Genomic DNA, 22,336 nt, shown 5'->3' with positions numbered 1-22,336 from the left:
ACCGTTTAACAAAACTGTCACTCGAACCAACCATTCCATAAGTTCTACGGCAGAAGTACAAATAAGCTCGCAATTTAGATATTCCAACTTCGCCAATTGTAGTGTGGTAGTAGGGTGTCGTACACTTCCTGTCGATGGCTCTGTAGTATGTACGTCCGTTACGCAATCGAAGACGGCTACGTCACTGATGTGCATTCATATTGTGAAGTACATTCAGTACTATTACTCCCCAGCGTTTATAATGGATAGACGGTAAAACAATGGTTTATAATCATACATACCATTATGCAACGTTGATGCTCATGTCTTATCGGTCGCACCGTGGACTTAATGATTAGGTTAGCAAATGATTTTAATTAACTAGTCTTGTAGAATAGTCTAGATATATTTCCATTGAATGCAACCAAAATAGTAATAACAACTGTTGCTATAGAAAATTGTTTTATATGGTTTTATTAAATTACACAATTGATGTGTTTATTTTATTCGTAATTTGATCAATATTTATTAACAATAGATAATCGGATATACCTACTGTATATCTCATTCTAATAAGCATAGTTATTAAATACGCGAGAAAGAAACTTCGAATGCTTCTGTGAAATTATGAATAATATCAGTGAACCGCCACATAATCGGAATATTTGTTTCAGGGTGAAAAGAGGATGGTTACAAGGAAATAGGTAGATAAGACACGGCGTAATTGTGAGTTATGTTCACTGAACTTTGATGGTAGGAAATCGCACGCAATTTTTAACGAGCATCCGTCTTGTGTAATTTAAATTATGTTTAAAACGTAAAATATTAAGCGTTAGTACTTTGAATTAAGTTGGGCTCAAAACTTTGAATGAGTCCGTATGGTAGTTGTTTAAGTGAAGCAATATACTACACATCATTATTGAAATAAACGAGCATCCCTCCCGAAATACGAATAAGCCAGAACAAGCGAAATAGAAAAAACCTTCCTTTTTCCTTATTTCATCCCACTGCGGAGGGTATCGTTTCAAGTTTCAAGGAGGGTGTGTATGCCTCATTCTTTGACGCGCTCTACAGCTTAAACGCCTTAACGGATTCAAATATATTATGAGATATCGCATAAATCGTTCAAACTGTGGGAGTGACCTATGTCACTAGCGTCATAGCATATAATTTCACATCTGAGTTTTTTTTTTGTTTTTTTAGTCTATTATTCTATTGATAACGTGTTTGTTCTTAGTTCGAATTATAAATACATAAAAAGATTAATGAATCCATAAGCTAGTGGTCGAATATCTTTAAAAGAATTCAGTAAACGTTAATAGGCAAAACGTTCACCTATTTAATATTTACAAATGTTTTGTATAAAAAGTTACTCTTGTGAATATATTTATACAAAGAGATAATATCACAAACAAACAAAACGATACTTTTATTTCACGGTTTAACTTTGACGAGTTAGACGCTATATTTGCATAATTTTGATATGCCTATTAATGCCCCTTTGATATTCTATTAATTGCTAATTGTATACAGCCAAATAAACAGGTCAATGGCTGCAAACTTATTATCCCAACGCTAGCTAAATCCTGAGACTTATCCGAGCTGCTTAATTCTCGGTATTAGTTTAGGGCTACGAGTTTTCGTATAGGTCCATAAGGCCTCAAAAATTAACGGCTGCTATCTATTGATAACAAATAGGAACAACAACAACAGCTTAACGTGCCCTGTATGGTAGGGAAGTGCGTGTGAAATTTTGCCACCACTCGTGAAACTTATGTCTGTAGCATACTAACCTCAGGCCTACATCATACTAGAAGGCAAACTACGTGCATCATATTTCAGCACACATATTTGTTTCATAAGAGGACGAAAATACATCATACGTAAATATAATATAGGTTCAACAACGCATCTGTAATCCGTCCATAGAAAAGACGCAATACGGCGACAATGTTTTTAACGGCCGTAAATGACGTGGAAAAACTATTAAATCACCGTTGCATTACAATTTTATTTACTTGCGAAGGTGAAGCCGATATGCCGCTGATTACACACACGTAGACTTCACGACGGCCGCGATGCGAGTGTCGGCGAGTATGAGTCATGCTCGCGAGTCACGAATTCAAGGGTCGATGTTAACAAGTTGTTTAGAGGTATCATTTAGTTTTCGAACTTTTTTAGGCAGTAGCAAACGAATATTCATTTTATTTAACAAAAAGTGAATACTATTGCGCATCTACATCTGTAATCAACTTCAAATACAGCAACAACTGAAGATCTAATGTTAGCCACAAATGTGTTCTATGTAAGTATTCAGTTGTAATGTCTCGTGCCTTTCTTTGCTACATCCAAACACAGCATCGCTGCCCACTGTTACTATAAGGCAGAAATAGATGTGGTGGTAAACCACTTTGTCCGTGATTGTACACTCATAGACGACTGTGAAAATGTATATATACATTATACATATATAAATGCGAAAGACACACACTAATCAGTTGACTAATCATCGCAGTGCAGAATTCCCAAGCAGATCCTGCCTAAGGCTCACGGCTCAGAGGACACTGGTTTATACCGTTGTAGCTCCTGAAGCTACATTGCGCAGAGAAATATAGTTAAGAGGTTTATATGCGATAGTGTTCCCACATAAAATGAAAATCTATACTTATAATAAATCTGTAGAGAGGTCAATTCTGTACATGAAATATATTTCCAAAATAACTATCAGGGGGTGATTAGGGATCGATACTGATGCCAAAAATGCAATCAGTAAAATTTTTGTCTGTCTGTCTGTATGTATAACCGCTATAGAAACAAAAACTACTCGACGGATTTTAACGAAACTTGGTACAATTATTTTTCATACTCCTGAGCTGGTTATAGTATACTTTTAATCACGCTACAATCAGTAGGAGCAGAGCAGTGAAGGGAAATGTTGGGAAAACGGGAGAAGTTACTCCATTTTTTAAGCTTCCGTCGCGTGTGCAACCTAAATGGTTAAAGCTACACAGAAATTATGTATGACGGAAATGTTCTCCTTAAAATTATATAAAACTTATCCCACGACAGCATATGTCTATCTTTTATGGTTGACTCACAATAACACGTGTAACTCCCGATAGCTTAGCAGTTCAAAGCTTTCCGATTATATTTGTCTACTCCTACGTTTATAACACTCTCAGTCATCCCTAATTAAAAAATTATTCCATACAAACGAATCATAGAAATCATACCCCTGAGTGATAAGGGTTGTTCACCCTTAAAGATTTTTTATTTATATGGCAACACAACGTTTGCCGGGTCAGCTAGTAATAAATTAGGTTATTTGTTAATTATAACAGTTAATGACCAACGGATCGATATGATAAAAACAGGGCCTTAGTCGGCTTCAAATATAACTCCTATCTTAGTACTAGTCCATTTTGTAAAGGGGATGCATTGATTTTAAAATAATATGGGCTGCGTATATTATAATAATAATATTTACTTTATTTAGCACAGGAGTCATAAAATACTTAGTTTTACTTGTATATTCTGCAGACATTGCAGCACATAGGTATAGAAATATTTATTTTAGATCGAATTAATTATATCACCGCACTAATTAGTGATACGAATATCAAATAAGACGCTCGCTAAGGTTTAAAGGGGTTATCTGCATGTGTGCGAGGTGCTAACAACACGTTTTTACTTTTATGTAAATAAAAAATATATTAAAGTAATGTAATAAAATAAATTTTGAACTCCGTTTTCAAAATCATTTCTTTTTAATACTATACGTCGCTTATTGATATGCTGCAAATTGTGTATGATAATACATGTAGATATTACTGAATATGCATATAAAATGTGGTGAAAATCGGAAAAGCCGTTTCGAAGGAGTACGGTAACTAATATTGTGACACGAGAATTTTATATATAAGATAAGATAGACTTTTGAACTTCATTTATTGATATGAAAACATCAGCTTACTTACTCGTATATTGATATATAAGATTTTGCGTGCCGAACAGTTATTCACTTGAGTATTCAGGGAACTTAAGTGCATGAAACATTGTATGAATATATAAGGTCAGATATAAATGCGTTATCAAGTCATACAATATTGAGTATTACAGAATACGTAAACCAATTTTAATGACTAAACCAATAAAGGTCACTATACCGAATTCACCGTATCGAGATCCTAACTAAGATTTGCGAGAGAAAAGCAGTTGTGAAACTACATAGAAATAGTTAACGTCTTTAAGTGGATACACCACCATACCGTTTATACCGCGAGTCGCGGTCCGCATCCGATAACGATCAATACATACAGAGAACTATAATCATTAGGTTGATATAATTATAAGATGCACTTACCAATTTCAGACACATCGGAGCAACTCGACGATCTGTTCTCAACTTTCTGTAACAAAAAAGAAATAAAATATTAAGCCAGCACGTTTTATTAGAATTGAGAACTCAAGGAGCGGTTTTCTTCGACTGTCTTTTGTTATGAAAATGACAACTATATTTGACTATTTTCATATTCTATAAAACAAAAACAGCAATCAATCTGCGCACACGCGCGAGATCAAAAACAAATCGCTTCGTGAGTTTTAAGCCTATTAAAATAAACCTCAAAGATTATTACCTCATCCCCATACAGATAGGTACTGGATTTAATTTATTAAAATACACTTGTATTTTTACTAAATCAGTCTATTTTATGAGACTTCACTCACGTGGTCTCTGAAGCAATATCATAATCACTGAAACATCAGTACCAAAACCAGGAAACGAATTCGAGTCATTTGTAACAAAAACTTCTTTTTGTAGCATACTAAATAAAATTCATTACAAACTCTTAATACCTACTACCGATGAATATAATTTTTACATCTTTGTTGTTGTTGTTTCTTTCTCGACGCACTAACGCATCATCGGTTAGGTGTGAAAAGTTGAATATTTTATTATATAATTGTCTGTTTGGCGTAACGCGACCGATAATACGCGACACATTTTCCGTCAGATATGTACCGACCCAAGGGAGATAATGTACGAGCAACAGTAAACTAATACACCCGCGTTAACGGCCGTCGCCGTCTGTCGTCAACGGCGGTTGCCGACGCCGGCGCGGTCTGTCTTTTGTATAGTAGAGCCCTAATATCATTTTATATATAAGTCTGGCTCTGCTTATCTCAGTGATATAAAATATATACGCTTTATTTCAAGTGTTAAATATGAAGTATTAAAAGCACTTAACCTGTATTTACGCGACATTCTAACAAACAGACAAACAACAGCTCCAATATAATGTTAATAAAATAATCATATTCACTTGCGGTTTTCTAATAGCAAACGTCATTTAATTATAATTTCGCACAAATCACTCTATGACTCACCCAGGTGCAATGGGACTGTTGATATCCTCACATAATATGTACAAGGTCGGTATAATACATAATAAATAAATAAATAAATGTTTTTGTTCAATATTTTATCTGGAGGCACGGCAGTGCCTCCGCCAAGTCGAGCCAAAGCCAATTACTTTTTCTGGTTTGGATAAGTTATGTTGAGGTTGATGTTCTTTGGGGCATTTAACTCCCTTAGTGCTACGTATTTCTTACTTATTTTTACCCGCGGCTAATAAAAGATACTCTATATCTTTTATAAACCAGTGACAAGTGGTATTCGAAATTTTATGACATCGCTGTGGTAATTAGCATGAAAGCGTTATAAAGTAACAAGTAAACAAACAAACTCGCTTTCGCATCCTTACTAATTGAATATTGTAGTGTATCATATTGATGGATAGTTTATAGACCGTCGGTGAGGACGGGCGTGTTGGTGCGTGAGCGAGCCAAATGGGGTTTAAGTGATACTACTATCCCGACGTTGAGTCGGGAACACTACAAATATTACAAATGCGAATATGAGTTTGTTTATTTGCAACGCTTGCACGCTTTAACTACATAACCGAATATTATGAAACATTTGTTAGGGGTCCGGAGAAGGACATAGATTTTTTCCTTCTTATTGTACCTTACATCACAAAAGAAATACTGTTCCCTATGGACAGATTAAAAACCACTATTTTGTTTATTTTATGAGTAAAGTAAGTTATATTGTTTACGAATTTGGAAAACCGATCTGTTGATAAATAAATCACAAATTCTCATTTTATGTGATAATATTTTTTGCTTTTTCATGTATCTATAGACGGGTTTAAACAACACAAGGGTTAATAACGGGGGATTGAGAAAATACATTACAACACTACTACAATGAATAAATATGTACGAGTAAGATCCGCCAAAGCATGTTGTGTGCGATAAAAATGTAATTTAATGTATTATGAGCTTGAAATTTCAGACATAATTGTACAAGAGGTGACAAGAAATTACGACCCACACGTTACGTAGGTGGCTAATGAATGCCCGCCTTTGCTCAGTTCTACATACGTGATATTATTATATTTTAAGAAATTAATATATATGTTCTATACATATAAAACATTTATTCCAATCAATTGACCGTAATCGCAGAGCCTGAGCTACCGAAGCTACAAATTTTTGGACAATGGGTTCCGCTGTAAACGCGCAGACTTATATCCACATAAGGTTAACCTCAACAAGGTTGATATGAGGCTGCTAGAACCAGAGTGGCATAACTGCATTTTTGACCTATCTGTATTTTCATAATTAAAAATGTTGTATAGTCCGCGTAAAACGGCTAGTCAGCTCTGAATATAGAAATGAATCGCGTCGCCATAGTAAATTGTATGACTACACCTCCTCGCAATAATTTTAGAGCGGACTATACACTTTTCGTTTTCTTCATATTGTAAATCGTTTTTTGTAGTTAGGCCACTCTGGTTCTAACAGTCTCATATAGGCTTTAATTAGAAATATAAATCAATGTGTTTAATAGGTTATCAAAATTTTAATGGACTAGTTAATTAATAGGTAAAATTGGGGTTGTATATTTATAATAATTATAGTATCAAAAGTCTGCGCCATGTCATCCGTAAAAGCTAAATTGATATAAAATTGTGGTTAGCTCGTTGTACCCAATAAACAATAGGAGTTTCAAATAGTATTGCAATCCTAGTGAAACTAGCAAATATTATGATAATTTCTGCTATTGCGCTATTGCAATTTTAGTTGAGTTCAACAAACATGAAAAATGAATTCTACATAAATATTTAATATACTATTAATTGAAGTAGCAAGCGACCGATCAGTGCCCTTCTTGTAACTTGCTGCTGCCGCCCATAGACATCTGTAATAAAACTGATAAACACTGCTTTTATTCCGCAAAAATAGGAGTAGCATTGTTGATTACAAGTTCTACCAAATTCACCTTTTCTACAATAAAAAATAGTTATATCTTAATACTTACACATCTTATAAGTGCACAAGCATATTTTCTGATAGAGTTGCCCGCTTCGTGGACTAACTGGCGTATTCCAGACCGCCTGGAACCGGCCGGTCGGTGCTTCAGCCGCTTCACTTCCACGTCTCTACTCATGGTTGTTGGTTCAAATTAACACTTAAGTATTTACTTTTGTTAATTTGTATTATTAAATCGCTGACATCACATTGGGCGCTGAGAAACGCTTGGTTTACATCTTTAGTCAGTCACTACATATAACTACACAGTACACACCTTACACTCAAATTAGATTGTTATTATATTGTTATATTTTCAAAACAATATTAATATCCTGGGAATAACACACATTAAAAATAAACTATATGCTTACAAAAGAACTTAGGCGTCATTTACTCTTTATTTTGAACTATCGTCATGTCACTTGCACACGATGCAGATTGAGGTGCATAATGCATATAATTATATCTATTTCATTATAGAAGATAATTATGAACAGTCTATCAATGTATGCATAATAATATTAAGTAGCGAGATAAATACTGTCGTACCAGTAGATTATTTCTTAATCGCATAAACACACGTAAGTGTTTCATGTGTGCACCTATATATAGCAGAATTATTGACTTCTTTATATTTAATAGCTTACGCCCACTCAGCCGGGGTCAGAACACACGTTCTAATATTGTGAATTACGAATACCATTACATGTGTATAAGCTATAAACTAAACTTGCTAACGACCTGCACTTGCAGTTATATTCATAAAATGTGTCATTAAAATCCGCCTTTAGAATTGCATCGAATATCTAACGTTGAGATGACTCTCTAAAAGTGGGACAGGTGGATACAAAACTATCTCGGTGATTTTTTAATGATATAAGCCATACAGTTTGGCCTGATTCCTATGAAACTCCACTCAGACAGCTCAAAATGGAAATTGTCATATTTAGTCAATGTTCATGAAATGTCACAACTGTCATTACAGTTACTTGTAAAACAGGGATGAATGAATAAATTTCAAAAAGTCAATAACCATCATGACCATATAAATATTTTTCCTTCATAATATAGTAAGACAATACTCACAAAGTATAATTTATTCTTAACGGAAATAAATAAAATGTCAAACGAGTAGGATTTTAAAGATATTCCATTATCTTTTAATTATTAGATCATACAATTAGACACTTTAGTTTATCCTATCAATTCTTAATCTTTAGAACTTTAGCCTCAATAAACTCCAGCTATACTTGTAGTTATTTGTCACTTGTTATGTGCTGCAACGTTGTACTGTACGCGCTTGTGACGATGCAGATACAAAGGAATTTAGATTGAACGGCTTTCGTGATCTCAATTACATTTGGTTTCTAGTCCTCCAATCGAAAAAGTGGAAATCAATTTGCAATTCATATAACTAATGACACTGCATAATGCGCACAGTGCGTTCTTAACACAAAACGTAAACAGCGACCCTAGCGGACTGTATCAGAACTGATTGGAAATGTATGGGAAATACGTAAACAAATACAAAAACAGTCATTTTTGTAACAACTCATAATAAGAATACAGGATTCTTTTAGACGAAAGAGATGGAGCTACTCTACGCCACTGAAGGTTTTGCGAAAAGGAAATGTAAACCTCAAAGGAACGTAAAAAACGTTTTTAATTTTGTACACGAGCGAAAAGCTACTCAGCTTCAAGATGAAATTAGTATTTCTATTCGTATGTTCTCTTTTATATGAGAATCTTGAATATGGCTTCAGCGGTACGCTTAAAGAGACTTACTTTGAAGACTAGGACGCGAATGTAATTCCAACATAAATATGAAGTGGTAGTTAAAATGTAAATGTACAAATATCCATGCAACGCAAAAATTGTAATCCACAATTAAGGTATTGAGAAAATTGAGATAAAAGTTGACAATCATATTCCCACATATAAAATTAAAATGAAAAGTGTAACCTACCTGACAATGGTAATGTACACATGATAGTTAGACAGACTTAGCCTATATTAGAATTTTTTTATAACCATCAAACTATAAATCATTTATTTCTAATTATTAACAGCCTGACTGCCGATTCGATCTAGATTGGTCCACACGTATTTTTTTTTTAATATTTAGGTAGCAGATTTAGTAATAGCTATTAAATTAGCAAGGACAATACTGATTTGCGACAGATAGGATAAGCGATAGGATGTGTTGGATTATTAAATTCAAACAATATTAAACCGCTGAATTTAGATAAAATCGTGGTGATACAATTGCAACGTCAATACTTCTTGTTTTTCGTACATCAAACTCAACCCACAGACACATTTAATATGAAGTCGCACTAGTTGAAAATATGGAATGTGTTTGCAATTCCCACGCAAAGTTCAGTCGATCAGAAGTAAAGATTCAAACACTCGATTTGAGTTTCGTAATAAAGTGAATTCGTTAGCAATTTATTACTAAAGTGGAAATTACATAATTATAGGTACTATTTGATTCTACTACAGTATAAAGAAATTCCAAGTGGTCATCAAACAGTTTTTACCCATTTTTTTACTCAATATAGGCATGTGGGCGGTTCTGTACAAACAGAACTGCACTGCCGCAACTGAAAATTTATAATTTTACAGTTCCAGCATTTGAAAATGAAACTTTGAAAAATATATAAAAGAAGTTTGTACCTACAGAACCGCCTATTAGCATAAAACAATAAGATTCTCCGCCTGACAATGTAATCCTGAGATTACCTTAAAATCAAATAGTGTTATAAATATTTTAAAATATATTGACTTGCCCAAAAAAAGTTTTTCATGTTACTGATATTAACCAGTTACTGGTAACGCGAATATTTACGTTTCTATACCAATAATCCAAACGTAACACAACAAGCATCAAGATTTTTCCGGTACTATTATTATTTGTTTATCGATACCTTATCGACAGCGCTGTTTCTCGGCGGAACTCAATTATGAATATTATATGAGACGAGACATACAATGACCATAATCGCAGTCAAATAATACAGACATGGGTGAAATTCAAATCTATTTTGCAATATAAGGATGATACCGTTTATAATGTAATAACCCTTGATAACAAACGTGGACTACAAATTTGAAATAGAAATAAAGAAAATGAACATTCTTCAACCGACTGCGGAGGGTAAAGTTCTTCGAGCGTATGTACGAGTATGTGTGCCTCATTACACCTCAACCCAAACTGCTAGACGGATTTTAACATATGAGATGTCGTCGTATTCGTCTAAATTGTAAGTCATGGTGAAGATATAGACTTTGAGGCATTGGGGGATTTGGGTTTTAAAAATGATTATCTAATTAATGAATACTAATACCATCAATTAAGGCATTAAGTATCACATCTTCAATTACACATACAATTGCACATTATTAAAAAGATGAGAGGTATATATTGTAGCACATGTACGTCATAACGTAATAAAATGTACTTAGGGTGGGTTGCATCATGTTACTTTAACATTTACAGAAGCCTAACCAACCGTTAAATCCATGGTTTGAAAAAAATATTTGCACCATTTTAGTTGAGGTTGAAACGTCATAAGTAATACTTAACTTTAACCGCTCGATTTCGATCGGTTGAAGTTACTGTATTTGTCAACTTCCCTACCTGTCAATTTCGAATAAAAATTGCATTGACAGCGACACAAATGACGTTAATGACAAATCAATTGGTGCAACACAGACCGTAGCAACTAGTCAAAACAACCGTCAAAGCAACCGTCAAAGTTACTGTTATATTTAACTTTAACGCAAACTTTAACCGTGCTCTCGATGCAACCCACCCTAAGAGTTCCAGTCTGTTTTAATTGTAAATAATTACCCCTCATACATGAACAAATGAAATCGCGCAAAAGCTTGCTGACAAGCATAAAGTTAAAAGCGCATATTTTATGCAAGAAGATCTCAACGAATGCTATACGCTTGCAAAGCTACTAAAAGCGAATACTGTGTGCAATTGAGAAGATCTGCCTTTGGGATAGGCCAACTTTGGTAAGCCCTACGTGTCAAAGCATTGACTGCAATTGCAAAGTTATTCCCAATTAGCTTTTCTCGGCCAAATTTTAACTTTATATGTCGCATATTTTCTGAAATAATTCACTGTGATGAAAGACATGAAGACAGACACAAAAATGTAATAATTAGGACAAAATCAACCAGGATACATTTTTCAATATATCTGCAATATTTGACTGATAGCTTTGTGAAGTGAAGTAGACAAACACATAGTATAATACACCATAATTAGAAAATAGAACTAGAAATTATTAGGCATAACTATGAAAAATACAACAATAGGTTTAAAGGAAGATCCTTCGTTAATGGCCCAAATAGTATGATAAAAACACATGTAATCTAACGTTTAACAAACAAGCAATTGTCATCCCCTCGTCATTGACTACAATATGTAAGGTTACAATGTGTCAAGTTCGCAACAAGTGCGATTCATCTACAAAGTAACAAACAATAACATCGTTTGACTGCAGCGAGCGATACGACGTGCCCACCCCGGCTTACAATCTATTGTTGAGGCAGGTCAAAGTTGTTAAATTGTAAACGTCAACGTTCGAAGATTAAAAAGGTAACGTATATCCACGAAACTTCGCGAGGTCCAATACATTGTAGGTATAATAAATGCGCCGTCCAACACATACATCGCATCCGCTACTGCAACGACAAAACTAAGTTTCGCTTTCCTAAAGCCTGTCCGAGAAATAAAGCGCCTACTATTATTTTAATATTAGAGGCAAGGCAGCAGAACTCGTTAGATAACATACAAAGGAAAAGATTTACCATGCCCGTAAGGTATATTGAAATATGCATTATAGCCGCTTACTAAAAATAAGCTCAATATTATAACGACTATGTCTACTTCAAGGTATTACTTTATTATTGATTACTAGAAGCGACACTATGTCTACTTCAAGGTATTGGTTTATTATTGATTACTAGAAGCGACGCTCGTGTCAAAGTAAAACACTAACATAGTTGGTATGAAGCGAGCGGTGCCTAGTGATACAGATCACTATGCACTTTAATTTGTTGACGCAGGTCGAGGTCGTCGCAATATAAAATATTTTTACCCGACTGCTAAGGAAGGGTTATGTTTTTACTCTATGTATATCTAATATATATGTGATATCTGCAAGTAAGACTCATGAAATCGCACCCGAAGAAAGCGAGAACAATCTTATATTAATAGGGATGAAGCTAGTCGGAGCCAGTTGAAAGTCAAATACAAAGTAGGTATACATTTTACTTTTATATCTACATAATTTCAATACTCAGATTCTATAATATCAGCTTTATTTAAATGCATTTAGTTATCAACTACTCATACAAATATTTATATCTGGTTATTTGATCAACTAAAATATTTCAAAATGGAGGTACCTAGTACCTACATATAATTAGTACGATAAATTATTAACTAATCAAATATTACAATGGAAATGTATGTACTGCCAGTCACGCATATAAGTACTAACAGCAAAATAAATTATTTTTCATAGGAATCTACACAAGCCTCTACATAAACGCGGAAGTACACGGTCTTTCCTTTATACCACCACTATTCGGTGATATTGATATGGCTATAGATCAACTACTTACACCACCTTTAACTTTAAAAAGTAACAGTCTTGATACAATGAGGGAAAATGATAAAACTATTTAAATGCACAGACCTAGCACTTTATGCCATAGTACGGCATTGATGTGACGAGCCTACATACTGGAGTTATGTTAAGGTAGGTCAAAGCGCAACCCAGCTCATTTTATATCAGAAGTGTCGGATAGCATTCATTCGCATTGAATGAAATGTGGAGTCGAGTTTTCGTTCCTAAGCATAAATTACGCATCAACAAATATAAATATATTTTATAAAATTATTTTCGAGACGTAGACTAAACAGGACCTTAATAGGGACAACTTTCAAGGAAAATACACTTTCTACTCTCCCTCTGTCGTGGATGTAACTAAATTACACAAGTATGTAGGTATAGGTAAGTGTTGTTTCGGCGATAATAAAATTATAGATAGTATAAGAAATTTGATTATAACAATATAATTGATAATAACAAATAAAGAATACCTATATGAACTAACAACATAATATTTTTATTTTTTTAACTTTTACTATTTGCTTATTAAGTACTTTAGAAGATAAAATCTAAATAGCCCGATGTTAATTTCTTCTTCATTCAGAAGCTAACAAAATAGTTAAGAAATCGAAAATTCACCCATTCACAGGGACGCCATCATCACAATAAATTAATCCAATAACTATTCATGCATGTTTTGCGATTGAAGAAGAAGTGCTATCAAGTTGAATCATACGAATTGCGTACCTAGACAAACAATACCTAGATGAATGCGCTATGTGATACCTTAGGGACGTTTAACAACGTATAGAATTAATGGGATCAACCTGAACTTTTCTTGGCACAGCAAAATCTAATCAAATAAAACAAAAATTAACCGACAAAGGATAGCATAATATGGACGTCATAATAATTATTTAATCACTGCTATCCAATAAAGCAGCGTTAGAATATAAATAATATTATATATAATTTTGATGAAAACTTTCTGTTTAAAAAAATATTCTAAGGAAGAGAGAACCTACAGCTTACTTGCGGGTGTAAATTCGTAGTAAACGCAGATCTTTCCTTCTACCAGGGATCTTATCACAAATCTCCACGCCTTTTTATATTTATATATTATACGTCTGGTCCTTATCTTATTTATAGTCCTAATCGACAACAAAGCTAACGAAGGCCATTTGTCTCTACTAGATTTTAAATTAAGTAATTGTTTGATAGGAGATCATCGGAAAACTCAAATCATACTTCGGGACAAATGGCTTCTGTACCGTACGACTATATTTCGTATTGTATTTGTCATGACTAGCATGAATTGCGACGGTAATTCAGGTCTTTTCAACGATGGAATAAAGTCGAAACATTGGGATATATATTTTAAAGCAAAACATACATAAAATAAAACCTACTCAATCAACCATCTCATCTATTAATTATTTACACCAACATTAAACAGAAACAAACTGAAGAGATACTTTTTCAGATACCGTGTACAAAATAATTATTAACAAACGCGTAAATTATATATGTACTACTATTTACGACGTTTGTTAAATTAGACGATTTCATTCAGACCGCTACCTCAACACAATGAAACGATAGTCGAACTGCACACGAACTATGTTTTTTCATACAATATCACACGACTCGAGATCTTGCCTAAGCGGAAAGCAGCTCGCGAAGCCCACGTGCTTCATTGATGTTTATTTTTGAAGATAGTACAACACGTTGTCATTTTGTTAATAAATAAATTTGCTTACCTATGTTACTATCGATAACACAAAAATGAAATTGTTTGAAATCATTTTCTTGCAGTTGAATAATATTTTTACCTATGTCATGTAAACATTGTCCATAATAATTCTAAAAAATGACTGGAATTACTATTTATTACGTATAGAGTTTATAGAAATCGCCAATTTGATGTAACATACAAACATTCGACGAATTCTAAGACGGAGACGTTTAATTTTTTTTACCAGAGCAACAGCATCCTCCATCGTCAACATTCACGTCTTGAAAAAAGTTAATATTGGTCTAAATTGAAAACGCTCTAAGAACTGCCTAGATTCACAGTGTTCTCGTCAACAATTAAACCGATAACTTTTTATAATTATATTAATAAGGAATAGCTAATCGTTGGCTGACAATTATTGTCATGGAATTTCTCAAACTGTGGAATGTTTTTACTACTTCATCATGTTTTTTTTCATTTGATCATTCAGAACTTCTTGTGCTATAAATTTAATTTGTAATTAATTATCTATGTCTTACCTAAAGAAAAATATGAATTGAACAATTATATTGTTAATATGTTTATTTTAAATCGATATCTGCAAAACCGATCCCAATTAGCAATGTCAATATATATTATAAGAACATTGAACATTTAAAAACATCAATTTTAACACCCATGGCGAGTTGACTTTTAAATCGTCAACATAATATTGGGGTTTTGGCTTAGTTATGGCTTAGTTTGCTGTCTACTATGAATAATTACTCAGTTCAGCCATTGTTTGAAGTCCAGCTCTTTAAAGATACCTATAACATTGAACGATCAAATAATATTATCATAATTTGCGTAAGAATATTCACGTTTTAAGATATAAAGAGTACAACTCACGAACATAAGAGAATACATGTTTATTTTCAAATAAATACATCAAGCAGTTTATTATATTTAACTAAACAAAACCCATTAAAGTTTGGCAAATAGTAGAAATATTTTAGTGGGCAGCAAAAAATAACAGAATTAACAAGTTTTGCAAGAAATGAAATCAAAATGATAGCTGCTTATTTAATAATATTGACATTTACATGCATATGCAAATGTCATTGTGTGGTTTACTTATGTAAATTAATGCAATGCCATGTGAAATCAATAATATTTGGAAAAAAAACTAGAATAATTTTATTTACGAATAATAATAATAAAAGTTAAATGTCATTTTTTTTAATTTGTAAACATTATTGATCAAACAAACATAAAATCCAAAAAGTTTACTTAATTATCTATAATACTTATCAAGAGTCGAGAAGATGAGGCAAAAACCTATAACTACTACCTACTTCTACCTATAATTATTTCAGTTAATAATTTAATCACAAATTAATAATATTTCCAGACTTATTTCCCACTTTATAATTTCCCTATTTGTATCATTAAAATTACCTTTAAATACCAGAAAAGTAAAATAAGTTTTATGATGAAAAATAAGTATTTTTAAACAGAAAATAAGCTGTCGGTTCTTTTGTAAGCACAACAGCGGAATATATATTTGTTTGAAAAACTTCGCGGCGTTGAAACTCGCAACAGTTGGGTATCATGCGCTAAGGCTGACACACCCGCACTGTAGCGCGGAACGTCCCCGACTAACGTGCGGTGGGTCCTGTAGGTGCTCGGTAGGCTCTAAGTAGGCGGGTCGAAGGGGTGCGGAACGGCGGAAGGCAGAGTTGCTCGTGAGAAGACAACTGCGCTAGTGTGCTTTCTTGCACTGTAGTGTGAAATCTACAGCGTAGGTACCAACAAAATTTTGTAAGAAGTTTAATTTGTTTTGACGTACCTTAACGTATTTGCTTCCAAAATGCTGTCACTCGTTAAAATTAATTCCTCTAAACTATAATCTTAAAACGAATCAATTGTAACAACTTAATAGGGAGTCATTGTACGTTAGCAAACTTTATTTCAGTCCACTTTCGTTATTTAGAATATTCATGGGTTCACACGGTGGCGGCTTTTCGGTATCCGACACATGCTGGTGCAAAATTAATGCAAATGTTGAAGATAGAGGGAAATGAGGTAACTAGCGCACGTCCTAACAAGTAAGGAGACAATTAATTAAATCAGTAATTAACAACATAGTATTTCGACGTTTAACGTCACTCGGCGTCGATTTTTGAGATTTGATGTCGTTCAATATAATTATACCGAAAAGCGTTACATCATAGTGCGGTCAAATTAGATAAATTAAATAACATTAACCGGAAAATCTAAATTTCCTTAACCATTACAAATAAAGTGCCAAAAGTACCCATCGGATCATTCACCCATTGATCCCATCTAACGGCACTTATTCGGAGTCAAACGTCAAAATTTTAGCTATAGGTATTTTATGATTCTTACAAGAGCAACATCTGGGAAATGGTATGTCTTAGAGAAAAATGATCAGGACCATTTCTATAGAGAATTTTGAGATCTACAACTTTGGTGTGAGGTACTTTTATCATAAAACTTACCGTTTTCGAGAAAAATCCAAATAACCTACAATTTTGACGTTTGATCTCGCATGAATTCCGTTGCACACATGCGATCGATGGGAACTTTCGGAACTTTATTTGTAATGATAAGGTCTCCGCAGAAATTTGGCTTTCCCGCAATTTTCGATTTGATCACTATTTTCATGTCTAAATTGATTGGGCTAATCACTGGTTTTATGAAGTTATGCAAGCTTTACACGTACTTTGTAATGAAACAGTGATTCGGTTACTGATACGAGTTTATCGCAGTGTTCAATTGTTAAACTTAATCATGCATTAAATTACTTCTTGTTGTATTATGCATTTTAAGTCCTGCCTGACCTGTGAAATATATTTCTAATAATTCATGCGACTTTCTGCGATTTTATTATTAAAAAAGACTGCCGCTTTCTAAGACCTACTTGCTTCTATCTTAAATATAAAAAACTTTGTCGGACTGTTTCTAGAACCGATACTTACTTGGTGAGAATTTCACACAACATAAACTTAGTATAGTTTTATATTTATTATATAGTATAGTTAGTATACTTAGTATAGTTATAGTTTTTGAATTTATTTGTATTTAAGAGGAGTTATTAAAAAGGGCAAAAATCTTAAATGACTTAGGTTATTTTATGTTAGGTTACTTTGACCAAGACATGACAATCACTTCAGGTCTATTCTACACTGTCCCTGTAGTTCCGAGACTAGAATAGGGCTACGGTATCACCTGCCTGTCGTAAGAGGCGATTAAAAGGGGGCTTCCGAGGTTGCGGGCGGCAAGAGTGGGAGCTCGAACCGTCCAGTATGCTCCCCCGGGAAGAACGGCGGTATGTGTGATCGCATACCGTTGTAATTACCAGATGTTGTGGGAGGAGGGAACGCACCCCCAGGGCAGAGCCCGATCGGGCCATCGCGCTTGGAGGACTCCGGTTGTGTTCCGTCGGAGATCCCGGAGTTCTCCAAAAAGCGCTGAGGACGGCCACCGGGGGGGGGGGTTTTTAGTGCGGTAAAAATCCCACATAACCCGGCGTCGTTCCCACGTCGTCGGGTACCTTTTGAAGGTTTCCCCCTCGAAAAGGAAAAAAAAATAAAAAAGGGTTATTCCACACGTACAAACCTGTAGTTTCGTTCGAAGCATCACGCATTTTCTACTTTGGATTAACATGATGTGTTTCGGACATCCAAATAATATTAGTTATTTCACAACTAAGAGCGTTCCCGACAACAGACGCTCGAGTATAAAATGTAGTATGAGGCGCGCGCGCTTCCTTCGGGTTTTTACACGCCTGAGGAGCGGCGGACGCCCGCGACCGTCGAAAGCTCGTATACTATTTCAGTTTCTCCGTCGCATGCAACACCGTGATTTTTCAGTCGTCCGCAGTATGCACTAGCGCAAGTTTTTGCGTACCTATCCCCTGAACTCTACTAATATTTCGACATCATAGGATAGCAATTTTAAGCACTATTTTTCGACGGATTCGAGGCTTTAGTAGACCTCGGAAATATAGGGTAAATATGCATGATTAAATCCAAACCTATAAAAGTGGAAAACTGCTATTTCATAATTAATAGAGGATGTTGATGAAAGCTTAAACTGCATGGTACGATAATTAAAACAATACACAGAGGGTGGGGGCAACCCTAAAAACGATTTCCGTATCGGAAATTAAACGAGTTAATTGGCCGGTGGCGATCTTCAACGCTACGTGGAGAACTTCGGGATCACCACAGGCACGTTCCTTTGAGCGCACTGCCAGGGTCGAAGTCTGTCCCGTTGAGTATTTTTGCTCACCACACCTTCGACCGTTTACCGTTTTGTGGCCACACATACCGTCACCCATAAAATATACAATAATTGGATAGTCAGGGTTTGTAAATGTGTAAAATAATTGTAGTCTATCTTTTTCCATTAGTGCGCCATTTATTATTACTATTTAAGCGACACTTTCCGCGAGTGGATTAATACAAGGTGTATTTTTTCCAAATGTATTATTTTGTTTTTTTTTTTAATCTAATGAGAAGATTTTAATTTTTATCAAAAACTCTTTTCAGCATTATCTGCCTGCTAGTTTCGAATTTTGCCATCTTCGCCACTTGAAAAATTCACCCAGTATACAATATGTAAGTATTTATATAAATGCAGATATATAATATGTATTATTTAAGAATTTTATTTAAATACTTATAATTTCAATAAAAATCAAACAAACAGAACAACATGAGGTATGCCAATTTATTCCATAAGCAACAACGCATCTGTGTATGGCCTTAGGTATGGTTCCTATCCACATATATAGAAGTAATCAATTAACATTAGATAAGCAATTAATTTTTTTATTTATTTATGATTTTTTCTTGTTTAGTTTAATTAAATAACAGATTTACTTCTGCTTAAAGACAAATTAAATCTGTATAAACTCAGTTATAGACACAGTCCGCCATTCATACTGTCAAAAATGTAGGAGCAACTGCCATGTATAACAGCTGTTTACTAGTATAGTTTGTTTTTTTAATTTTGTATGGTATTAGATAGGATTTTGCATAAACTCTATGTGACCCTCATAACTTTTAATACATGTTGACAATGTCAACTCTATGAAATATTAATAATTATATACATATGGAATAATATATTATTAACTTTTTTTTAACAATTGGACGGAATATTGTATATTGGATATTGTATGACCCTCCCAAGTTTTATCAGATAACAACTGTATTTCATTTAGTAATTGTACTCATTAGTCCTTGCATAAATAAAACAAGTAAATAAGAAACACTGTTTTTAAAGTAATATAATTTGCTTTAATTTACATAACTGAAATGTAATGGATCCAAAGTATAATATGGTATGGAATAAATTCTAGTGAATTCCTATATGAGGATTGCCACAGTTAAAAGCATGTTTCTTATGGATTTTGAATGTTTGGACTTGGAATGTTTCTTAAAATGCCTTCATGCATAGCCTATTTTGTCTATCTGTTTGTCGTTTTTTTATGGTTCTTATTATTATTATTATAAATAATTAGTTTATTGTTATAGAATATGATAAGAGATTCACACATTCCGGTTTAGTTATTGTTAAGACTTCTATAATACAGTTCTCACAAATTAAATTTTATTTTCAGAGCGTGATATGTGATATATTGTATTTTTTTTAAATACTTGACATCTTTTAACCTAGTTCTGACTATTTGTTTTATCTTTTAGCCTGCCAAACTGACTCGTAGATATATTACTGAGAGTTACATTGTATAATATGTTGTATAATGGTTGTAGCTATTGAATAAACATGTTTGCCGTGAATGGCTATTGTAAGTCAGATGGTGCTACAAAATTATATTTTAAGGACACCTTAAGTAGTCTTTGTAAAACAGTACAATAAAACGTAATGGTAAGCAATAAACAGTATTTTGCCTCTTCAAACCTTGTTAACTCTTGTTCGGCTGTTGTGAAGTGTAATTTTTAACATGAAGATGACTAGGACAGCTGGGCCTGCTACACATCAGGTATATATTATTATAAGACATGGGTTTGCTAATTTTATTATCTGAATATATGATAACATAATAAGTTCATTAAAAAATCAGTCAGGCTATCATCATAGGGAAAACTAAACTACTCATATTTCATTATTTTTACTTATATTTATTTACTTAAAATAGTTTTGTTTTTTTGTAAAAATGTTTAAATCATATATTTAAGAAACATAGTTAGGAAATAAGATCAGGAGTATTCTAAAAGTTTGACAATAACTTTATTCAATTAGAACAAAGTTAACAGTGACACAGCGCAGCGCGAGTCAAAGTTTTATATTCTAATGTTTATAATAATAAAACACAAGTTTATCAGTACACATACATATTTCATTTTAACTTCTCTTCAGGAATTTAAGATCCAAAATAAAATTGAGTTTGCGTTGAGTTTATAAATTCATAGCACAGACTGTAAGCATTACACTAAAATATCTAATTTCATTTCGTTTTGTCCTAAAAGTTTGTTTTTAACTTTTGTAAACCATTAGGTACTCAAATTGTAATGGCCAATAAAATTAAATAATTATAGTTTGAAACAATTGTTAAGTTATCATTTAAATATTACATAGGTTATTACAGCTGGTACCCTAAACTTTACTATTACAATAACTTACAAAATTATTGTAATATCAATATACCAATAAGTTTATATATACACTTAGTTACTGAAATATATATTTTGTCTACTTCAATTTAAATCTTTGAATAAAATGTATTACACATGTACTTCTTATATCATATTGAAATTGTACAGTAGTGTGAAGGCAACATTTCATGGCATGCTGAGATAAAAGGCACACAAGAAAATTAGCAATGACTAACTTGAGAGAAATTCTACTTTCACTCTAAAACCAAATACGTCTGTGGTTAAAAATGCGTGGTAAACAAAATAACAAGGTATTTTAACGAAATAATAACTCACGTACGGACAAGACGTCAATGAAAAAATATTGAATATAATTAACATTTGGTAGATTAGCATAGCAGATCTGGACTAATTTGTATGTAGCGTAAGTGTCCAATTAGACACACGTACCTAAACATACAAGTTGGCGCTTCGAACTATGTTAATTAGCGATTTTAATCATATATATGAATGAAGAGCGTATGCTAATCCACAGTAAACGACGAGTATACTCACCAAAGTGTCTTGGTCTCCGAGTTCCCGATAATATGATTCTGTTGAACCGCGTCTGCTGCCAATACACATGAAACTCCTGAGCAGACTCGACAGCAATGTGCAAAAGCCACATTGCATTTTCCTGTTTCTTTTACGAAACATTGGAAAATGCTGTGGCTTAAGCACAGGAATGAACACAAACTACAATGTCATACCATCAACAACACTTTCGGGTTAACATAAAACTTTTTACATTTTCACCCATACAAAAAGATTTAGTCACAACACGGCTTCAGATGATCGAGTTATATCTCATTAAAAGTTCCCAAGAATTGGTTTAGTTAGTTTTATGGAAGTAAACGATACGACACCACTTCGCGACCAAGTGCAACTGCAATGCACGAAAAGTGAAGCGACTGAGCGTACGGACACCCGCCGTGCTCCGAACG

At 33.7% G+C, this 22,336-nt stretch overlaps 1 protein-coding gene across 3 annotated transcripts in view; it reads right to left on the bottom strand.

Annotated features, from left to right (window-relative positions):
* The window catches only part of LOC140743732 (uncharacterized), a 180,270-nt gene extending 157,934 nt beyond the window's left edge, over window positions 1–22,336 (bottom strand). For all 3 annotated transcript variants that reach the window (XM_073075255.1, XM_073075253.1, XM_073075254.1), the window contains exons 1-2: window positions 21,909–22,336; window positions 4,343–4,388 (exon numbers count right to left, since the gene is read on the bottom strand). In XM_073075255.1, the coding sequence (XP_072931356.1) occupies window positions 4,343–4,388; window positions 21,909–22,049 (187 nt within the window). In that variant the 5' untranslated portion in view covers window positions 22,050–22,336. The remainder of the gene's footprint in view (window positions 1–4,342; window positions 4,389–21,908) is intronic.

Source organism: Epargyreus clarus, unplaced genomic scaffold, assembly GCF_041222505.1.
Source record: "Epargyreus clarus isolate Ecla_fem2 unplaced genomic scaffold, WU_Ecla_fem_2.2 ptg000007l, whole genome shotgun sequence".
Lineage (NCBI taxonomy): Eukaryota > Metazoa > Arthropoda > Insecta > Lepidoptera > Hesperiidae > Epargyreus > Epargyreus clarus.
This window is presented reverse-complemented; position numbering and strand designations above follow the sequence as displayed.